General features: G+C 46.5%; 1 protein-coding gene across 2 annotated transcripts in view; it reads right to left on the bottom strand.

Moving 5' to 3' along the window:
- Positions 1–8095: 8095 nt before the first annotated feature.
- Positions 8096–9579, bottom strand: part of NOD1 (nucleotide binding oligomerization domain containing 1) — a 30392-nt gene continuing 28908 nt past the window's right edge. For both annotated transcript variants that reach the window (XM_086742776.1, XM_086742777.1), the window contains one exon: positions 8096–8499. In XM_086742776.1, coding sequence (XP_086598902.1) covers positions 8427–8499 — 73 coding nt within the window. In that variant the 3' untranslated portion in view covers positions 8096–8426. The remainder of the gene's footprint in view (positions 8500–9579) is intronic.

Here is a 9579-nt window from a genome sequence, read left to right as displayed (position 1 = left end):
GACTTGGTTCTGTCTTTGATCTAATAAGTTGGCAGTGTACAAGAAGCAGAAGGCAGCAAGCCTGCTAGCTGATCCTTCTGGCAGCTTTTAATCTATGTGTGTTTGTTTGAGAGACTTTTGCCCTTGGGTGTGCTTTGGAAAAGATTTTGCAACGATAAATAGGATTTGCTTGATTCTGGCAGAGTTTCAAGTGTAAGTAACCTGACGATGCAAGAACATAATCTGTTGCTGAATCCTGTTCCTCTTGTTTTCCCTCAAATGTGGCCCTTTTACTGCTAATTTGTTACATTCAGTAGTAAACACTTCTCAACATGACTGGTCACAAGCTCGCAAGGTGTGAAGTGCTAACAGGAAGAAACATCAAAGCGTGATTCTGTGCTCCTCTTTGTGTCTATTAAGATGAAGCTGAAGTATTCATTATCGTACAGTGAAGAATTCTCTCCCAGCTGATATTGCCAAAGCACTATAATTTTTAAGAAAGAAGGGAGGTGGCTTAGCTGCAGAGAGGATGCTTTAATGAAGTACTTAATTTTAAAAGCTGCCGCATCACAGTGAACGAGTTGTGATCCAGCATCAACCTTTATCACTTGATTGTGAATCTCATTCGGGCTCTTCGTACCCTTTGGCAGGTTCCTGCTGGTAGGGAGCAGAGTGTATATTCCCCTGGGTTTTTTTATACGCCTCTTCCCACAGACCTAAGCCTGCCCACCACGAGTTAGAGGGAACTCCATGCTAGCTTCTGAAATGCTACCTGTACGTGCAGTGGTCATGGCCAACATATCTTCCTTCGTTACCTGGAGCAGAAATCGGAATGTAATTTGCAATGTCTAATGTAAAACATGTTTGTATTTTTATTTTTTTTAATTGAGCAGTATGATTGCAAGTTGACTTAAGTTGTTCTAAGGTACTCTTTTCAGTGGTCTGCCAGTACACAACCATGAATGAAAATATTTTTTTATTGATTTTTAGGTTGTATGTTTAACATTCCATTCATGTAAAATATGTACAAATATATGTAATAAATCTTTTGAAGCACAGTTTTTTTTTACACTTCCAGGTGACTTTTTTTTTTTTAAGGTGTTAGTGAAAGAGGCATTGCAGTGGGGCAGAGCTTCTGTTTGTCTGCACTGCAGACCAAGCTGAAACAGGGGAAGGAAAATCAACACGTGGTGTCTGTCACAGCCAGCAAAGGAACTTGCTATCTTGGCTGTCTGCAGTTCTGCAGGTAGGGAGGAGTGCATACCCTCTGGGACAGCCTCTGGCCCCTTGCAAAGCCCCTTTTGCTCTTCACAGGTCCTGCAAAGCAGCTGTGTGACAGGCTTTCATCCAGCTGGCTGAGGATGGTCTTGGCAGAGCAGAGTTGATGCAGCTGCTGCTTTGCTGGGGTGGCTGGAGGTGAGGTGTCTGTAGTTGATGTGTCCTCTGGTGATCTTCAGCAGATACGATGGCCTTCAGGGTTGGCATGAGCTGCCAGGTCTGGAGGTATGAAACTTCTGAGTGGTTTAAAAAAGAAAAAAGAGGAGGGGAAGGGAAGGGAGTGGCAAACAGCCCTTTCTCATCTCCTAGGGACTGGGAAGCTTCATCAAAGCATCGAGCTAGCTTCATACGCTGCTCATTCCTTCAGTTCCCTCTGAGCAAAACCAAAGTGCATTTCACCAAAGTTACATGCGGCGCGGGTGGGTAAAACGAAAGGATTCACTCTTTAGGCAAGAAACACCTCTTATGTTGATGCGTTGCATCTCAACCCAACAGGGTGCTGGTCCCAGCTAAGGGAGGCTGTTGGCAGCCTGGTTATTGCACCACATTCCACCAGCAGCTAAGATTTATGGCATAAGTTCCTCCAAGGCTGGGTGTCTGTCCTTGCTTGCTCCACTTTTGAGAGAAGCTGCCTGGCGTGGCTAGGGGTAGCTGAACCCGTTGTTAAAGCACAGCGACAGTTACGACCCTCGCAATTCTTTCCGTGGGAGATTATAGTTTTAATGCATGAATTACTCAAGTCTGCACCAAGAGACAGTTGGATGTAATTACTAAAGAAAGTGTTCATAGCTCTTGCCAGTGTAACTTTCCCCACTCCAATCCGATTGCTTTCTGGGAAGCCTGAATTCCTTCACTGCCAGTAATTCCTGCTTTTTTCTCCTCTGTCTCGAGCTGTATTGTGGAAGCAATTGATAACTAGTTAGAGCCATGTTTGGCTTCGTGTCAGGAAAATCTGCTGGAAATTATTCCAGTTCAGTAGGTACAGGATTCCATGTGTGGAATTTAAACTAGTGTCATCTGTTGGTATCATGTCCTCCCTTCCTGCCTACAGCTGGGACATGGGATGTGCTGCCTCTGCCCCAAGTTGCTTGCCCTGGGTGGGTTGAACCAGGCAGCAGCGCTGGCCCTGGGCCATTCCCGGAGGCTGTCGGTGTGAGATGGTGATGCTGCGTGCGTGTGTGTGCGTGCAGCCCCATTACCGCATCCTGTTGCTTGGTATGGCCAGTGGCCCATGGCCGCTTCTGGATGCGGCATTGTTTTTAGCAGGAAGGGCAGCAAAACACAGCCTGCAGCCAGGAGAGCAGGGAGGGGGGAGAGTCCATTGCAGCAGCTGGAGCTACACAAAGGTGTTTTCTCCCTCAGCTTTTGAGTGCCCTGTGCTGGAAGCTCTCCTGCTCCTTCTGAGGCTACATGACTTGAGCAATGTCTGTGCCTGGGGGGCTCAGGCTGGAGCCTGCTGATCTCTGTGAACATCGCTTGGCATATTTGTTTAGCTGAGGAGATGCCCAGCAGCATCCTACCCTGCAGGTCCCAGCATCCTACCCTGTCCAAAAAGCTAAAGAAGGCCATAGCAGACCGTGCTTGTGAGGTGCTGTGCAGCTTGTGCCAGCCATCTCCTCACCAGCCGGCCACTTGACAACAAGGAGCCTTAGCAAAAGCCAAGTGAGATGGCATTTTCCAGCCCTCGTTTAATAAAGCGTCCGTTTTCTGAGGGGGATGAGATCAGGGATGCGTGGGGGCAGGGAGGAGGGTTTGACATAAATAAATAATTGTATAAAGCCCATCCTCAGTTGACGCAAGATGACTCACTCCTCGTAAAGGCAAGAGCGTAGAGGAGGCAGATATTAAAAGCACAGGGACGGATCCTCAGTTGAACTTGGTGAAAACTGCAGGTGCTTGGTGCCTCTGCGCACTTGGCCTGTTATCTTTTGAGTCATGTTTTGTGTCGAGCTCCTGCCCTGCTTTTCGTTTTCACTCTGCTTACAGATGTCTTTGCTCAAACATGCGTTTAAATTTTAACAAAGACTTTTTTTTTCCTAACCCCTTCCCCTCCTAGTTGCTTCATTAAGCTGGCTTCAAATAGAAGAAAAAGGAAAACCAAAGCCTCTGTCCGAGCCCAGACAGGTTTTGTCACCAAGGAGAATAACCACCACAGGGCTGTCCCCCCTGTGTCGCAGTGGGGTCTCCTCACTCGCTGCCTCAGCAGACCCAGGTGACTTCTAAAGGGAGCAGCTTTCTTTTTCCCAAGTCACCCAGGCCAGGATTAACATCTGCTAAACTAGAGATTAAAGAGTCTGGCAGGTAATGGAAGCATGAAAATTTGACAGCTTCATTTGCTCCAGCCCGTGAGGTCTAAGTCTCCTGGCTCGTGAGGCTTCAGCAGCTAATTAAGTTGCTGACTTTGGTGTATAGGATGAATTCCCAGACAGGAGCGATTGGGCATATTTTAGTTGTTTGCGAAGGGTTTGCTGGGGCTGGAACTCTGGCTCTCTTCCCACTTTGCGTTTGGTGAAGTGACGGAACCGCTCCCCTGTGAGCGACCCTGAACTGCACCACGTGCGGGGCCAGGGCCAGGCCGGGGTGAGAAAAGGTGGTGGTGGTTCCCAGCAGGATGGCTGGAGCAAGAGAAATACCTGCTTCCTCCTCTCCTGTACCCAGCGCCCATCTCTGCATCTTCTGTTTCTGCATTTCTCCAGAAGGTTCCAGCCTCCCGGGGCTGTTGGGAAGCCCCCCTGCTCATCAGCCCTGAATGATGTATGAGGGCACAGGACGTCCTCTGCATTCCCAGGATAAAGCGATGGCTGTAGTTTTTTGCCCCCAGCTGGCTACAAAACCAGTTTTTACTCACTGACCTGCCTGCCGTGACCTCTCATGCCTTGATGCTCCTGAAGCCGAAGCTGCTGTTTTCTCTGAAACATCATCCCTTTTTCCAAGTCCCACCGTGTACCTGAGGCAAGTTATTTCAAGCCTTTGCGGTTCATGCCCTCATCCCTCATTTACCTCTGGGAGTGGAGAATGGACACCTGGTAACCTGGGCCCTCTTGAGATTCATGGGTGTCTTGAAGATGAATTTCCCAGGATGGGAGAGGGCACTTCCCAGCCCCTGTGGCACTCCCTGCATCATCTCACTGTTTGTCCCCACCTGGGGAAGTGAGGAAGGACTCACTGCTCTGGCTGTGTCATGTTTTTAGAAGCCTTACCCATCCCACAGGGCAACGGAGAGCCCCCAGCAAGTGAGCAGAAACAGTCTCCTGCGAGTGAATTCAGAGTCCCTGAGTGCAGCAGGCAGCTCCTGACCTGGTCTCTATTTTCATCTACCACAATCCTGCTATTTTTGTTTCTACCTACTAAAGCAAACAGTGCAGTCCTTTGTGCATAGCTGCAGATTTTGCTGCTAAGATTATTTGATCTGTCAGTCAAAAGCCAAGCAGCCTTGGCAGTGACCTCTCCTTCCTTGTGGCGTGTGCTTCCTCGCTGCCTTTAGTCCCGCTCTGACACCCTTGCTCTCACGTGTGGCCATTTATCTAGTTTTGCAATAGGCTCCTGTTCTCCCCTGCCAAACCGAGGTAAGGGAGTGGGAAGCAGGCGTGGGTCTCTTGCTGCCTTTCAGCATCAGTGCTGCTCCCCCAGCACGGACAGAGAGATTGGGATCCTGTGCTGGTTGAAGACCAAAGGCTGGGTGGCCTTGCACCACCCTGCAAGTCTTGAACTGGTGTCTGACAGCTGGAGATGCAGGGCTGACACCCAGTCAGCAGCACTAAGCCAGGCTCAGAAAAGCACCCATTCCCAAAGGCCTGGCGGTGTGTGCCCAGCATGGAACAGCACGGCGTTGCAGCAGGGCTCTGTACGATCCGGCACCACCAGTAAGCACACACAGCTTGCACCAGCCAAATGCAAGTGCTGCACCTCGAGCCAGCAAGACTTTGCACCCAGCAGTGGGTAAAAACACAGAGAGCTCCTGCAGTCAGCACGGCAGGGGCACAGCATACGTGTCCCTGAGCCACCGTCGCGCTTTCCCTCGCTATCCCTGACTGAGTTGGCACCCACAGCTGGAAAAGTCCCTTGTGGACAGCAGTGGCTGTGAGCGCCCTTCTCCAGCTGTGGCAGCTCCTCTCCCTCGTCTGCAGCCGGAATTAGTTAGGCTGTCGCAGTCCCAGCTCGACCAAGCCAAATGTCTGCTCAACAGGGCTTCAGCAAAGCCACAGCACTTGCCGGCAGCCTGTTCAAGTTCTTTAAAAAAGCCGCTTATTATCACAGTGGACAAATGGAAAAAACTTAACACCGCATACAGAGAAGGTCTCAGCAAATTACAAACAAGTCTTTTAAAAGTTACAGTTGTCTTTGAGTAAACAAGGCTCTTGCTGCAAGCTGCACGTGTTGCTCCGATGCACTCTACAAATAGTCCGGTAAGACTCCGAAGAAAGAACTGCAGCCTGAAACGCTGTGCCAACAAACCAGGAAACTCTGGCTGCTCCCAGAGCAGCAACCTGTTTCCCCAGCACCAGTTTCCCAAAGCTGCGACGTGCTGTGTGAAGCAGACCCTCTGCCTGGGTTGAGTTGGGAGCAGGATGCTGTGAAAGCCCTCAGTTTTGTCAAAGCCAGACTGAGCTGCGCTCAGACCTTCAGCCCAGGCCAAACGAGCGCTTGCAGCTCAGAATCACCTCTGAAACGCATGGCTATGACTGGCACAGTCACTGGCACCATAATAGATGCCAGACTCTGTTGTATGTAGAGCTGGGCTTGATCCTGCCACCACCACTTTACTCTGAGGCCACGTCTAGCTGCTGCAGACCCAGAGATGCTCCTGTCTCTGAAAACACTGCCCTGGACGCCTCACTTGTAACAGCTGGGCATATAACAGGATTTGCAACGGGGCTGGATTTGTTGTCACACTAGAAATAGCTCCAAAGGCTGCAAAAAAAAAAAAAAAACCACAAACAAAAAAAAACCCAAAGGGCAGAAGTGTCTGCTTTGGAAAGATTGGAGGGAGCTGTCAGGGACACTTCATACTGCTTTAGTCTCTCAGTGAAATCGGGGCAGGAGCTGGAGTTTTAAACTGTATTTTCTACCTGGTAAACGAGCAAATAATTCAGTGATTAGAGCAAACTGGGAGCACATTTCTCTCCAACACAGGTAAATGACACCTCTGGTGAAGGCCCTTCCTGCGCCAGTGCCCCCTCCCCTCCGTAAGGGCAGGCTGACAAAACAGGAGCAACACTTTGACAAGGTGCATGCGAGTCTGATTTGTTAAAGTCACTGAGAAGCCTTCAGAGGCCTTGCTTCGGCAGATGTTTTTGCAATCGAAATCCAGCTCATCTGTAACTGTGTGCCCTTTTGCTTCAGTAAACAAATGGCTCAGGTGCAGAAATCATTCAAGTTAGCTGACTTTCCTCTAGCATGGTCTAAAAGCCTCATCTGTCTCCCTGTGAAAAATCAGTGCTGATACTACGGACAGGGAGGAACAACCACTGAAAAAATAATGAATATTAACTTGTTTTTCTTCTCTTTTTCTTTCTTTTTCTTTTTTTTTTTTTGTAACTGTGGGTTTGTGAAAAGCTTTATGAGTATTTTAAAATGTGTCAGGGAGCTGCAGACAGAACTGGGGACTGGGAAAGCTCTGCTACCACGTAGGAAACAGAGAAACTCTGACCTCCAATCAAGCTTTTTTTCATGCTTTGTTTTATGGGGCAGATTTGGGAGATGGGAAGGTGAGGGTTCATTGGTCTGGCATTTTAACTGGAGATTATTTTTCCAGCCTACCAAGGTTTTGTGGGTTAGTCAGCAACTGGAGAACTGTTTCTCAAAGTTTTTAGGGAGGAAGGTAACATGGAAGAAGGAAGGAAAATGGATCCTGCTTTTCCATTTTAGGTTACTTCTACACACTGCGGGCTAGAATTTGAGTTTACCTTTTATAAAGCATGCCTAAGTTGCACACTAAAAAAAAAAAACCAAAAAAACCCACTCCTTTGCAAACTGGTTTCTTTTAAGGGCATCTAAAGTTACACTCCCTAAATACCAATTATTTTTGGAGGGGATGATGTTTTCTTGCTGGTCCTTATAATTGCTACCTGCCCCTTGCCTTGCTCTTTCCACTAATTCAAGCATAGAATAAAAGCTTTCCAAGCAAATCTCAATCCTCCTCTGTGCTTACATGTTGCTGGGAGAAGGGATTTCTTCTTGACGCAATTGATTTTCAATCACCCTTTCTTCCCAGTGAAGCTAGGCAACTTAATATTGGTGTATTGCCACCAGCACCATGTCTAGGCCAAGAGCCAAGGCAATGAACAGCCTGCTAATTAATATTTCACATTTATCTCCAGACCCCCTCCCCAGAACAAACACTGTGAAAACAGGAGGTAGCAGTTTCTATGCCGCCCTCAGGAAATTATAAGCAAAAGTGTTTTACTGCCAGCTTTATGCTTTTACAGTGATGGCAGTAAGGACTTGTGGTTGTATTAAAAAAAAAGTATTGGCTTCAATGCGAAAAAAAAGAAGATTTTTGAAAGTAATCTGAGCCTGATGTACCACTTCTCAAAAAAAAAAAAAAAAAAAAAGAAAAAGAAAAAGAAAGCCGTGTTTACAATGCTGCCTGTAGTCCGGGGAGAATTAAAATTAAGGGCCTAATTTCTAGGCAGGAGAAAGGTATTCATGTTAAACATTGGTAGCATGCAACCATTACAGATGGATTATGTTTCCAGTAAAGCTACATATGTTAGTTTTCAGTTATGAGGCAGATAATATTGTGAGCTAGTGGAGTTCATGCATCTTGTACAGTTTCTTCCATATATATATGTGTGTGTATTTATGTAGATAAATAAGTTGTTAGAGATTATTTACATCAGTGTGTAGAATAAATCTTAATTCAGTTATCAAAATCCATACACCTGCCAGTGGATTTAGTCTGTTAACATTTTGCATTTCATTCTCAAAGCACCATACAAACATTAATTATTTACCCAGGCAACTTCCCACTCACCAAAAGGATTAAGAATAACAGGCAGGGTAAGGGACGGAGCTGAGGGAGCGCAGCACGTTCATAAAAAGGCAAGCTGATCACATCTCCCTCTCCTGCCATGAGCACTGCAGCTTTACACCTTTATAAACTCTGGAGTCCAAGTGTAGGAGGAACCTTTGTAACATGAAGCTTGTCAAAATGGGCAAGTCCTCGTTCAAAAGCAAATGATCCGTTCTTCATTTTCAAAAGCTTTGGCCTCTTCTTTGCTTATCAGGTTGCCGTTCAAACTGGAGCAGAAAAAGAAAAGGGATGTGAAAGTAAGGTAGTGACTGTTGCCCCTCTTCTATTTTTCCAAGGCTTTGGAGTAGAGATCGCAGCTTTGCAATGCTGTGTGAGCTGCATGTTTCTCAAGGGCACACAGTTGGAAACCGGCTGCAGGCAGGCAAGCTACAGCTTTGCTGTTCCCACTGCACGTACAAGGAACGAGGCTGCTTCTTCAGAAATAAACTAACGCACACCTAAACTTCACTGAACTAAAATCGGTGTCGGATACCCAGCTGTTTGCATTTGGGCAAGCAGCAGAGAGCTGCCAAAGGTTCTTACCATGCAGTGGGCTAGTTTAAAGAAATTTAAATTGTCTTCAGAGCATTTTGTGTCCTTCCAAAACTCTGTTAAGTACTCAGGCATCATTAATGTGAAATGACTTACGGCAAAATTTTCAAGTCTGGCTACATAAAGTTAATCTGCATTGATATTTACACCCCTGAAAATGAGCAGCAGGGTAAGTGCAGCTTTCAGAAATGTTGAAATCTATTAAACCATTTAGACTTATGAAATTACTGGGGTCAGTGAACACCTCTGAAAATTCAGGCAAGAATCAAAAGACAGATTTTAGTCTGAAGATCTCGAACGATTCGAGTGGAACTGATGCCTCTTCTGTAGACGAAAGCTGACAGTGGCCTTTGAAAAAAGCATTTCTTCTACATCTAGTCAGATAGTGAGTCATCATCTTTCTAAGCAAGAATTCAGTGTCCTTTCAGTAAAATAATAAAAAAAAAATATCTATTTAAAAATAAATTTCATGTTCAATAATAAAGCAGTGGTGCTAAAACCAGCCAGTTCTATTGACTCCTGAGCTCCGCGAGGTGAGGGAAGGAATGTGGTATTTGGCTTTGTGCCTTACAATGCACATGCGCGACTGTGCGATGCCTACCTAACCATCTAAAACAAGCAAATCTTACAAAAAGTTAATCTTCTTGTAGCTTAGCCCTTTCAGTGTGTTTAGAGCACTGCCCAAAGAAAATCCAGGCACAATTTCTATGAACCAAATTAGTAATGCTAATTAAATGTAACCATCTCCTGCTTGT

This window comes from Chlamydotis macqueenii, chromosome 2 (genome assembly GCF_036417535.1).
Source record: "Chlamydotis macqueenii isolate bChlMac1 chromosome 2, bChlMac1.mat, whole genome shotgun sequence".
Taxonomy (NCBI): Eukaryota; Metazoa; Chordata; class Aves; order Otidiformes; family Otididae; genus Chlamydotis; species Chlamydotis macqueenii.
Note: the sequence above shows the minus strand (reverse complement) of the source record. Positions and strands in the feature narration are given on the sequence as shown.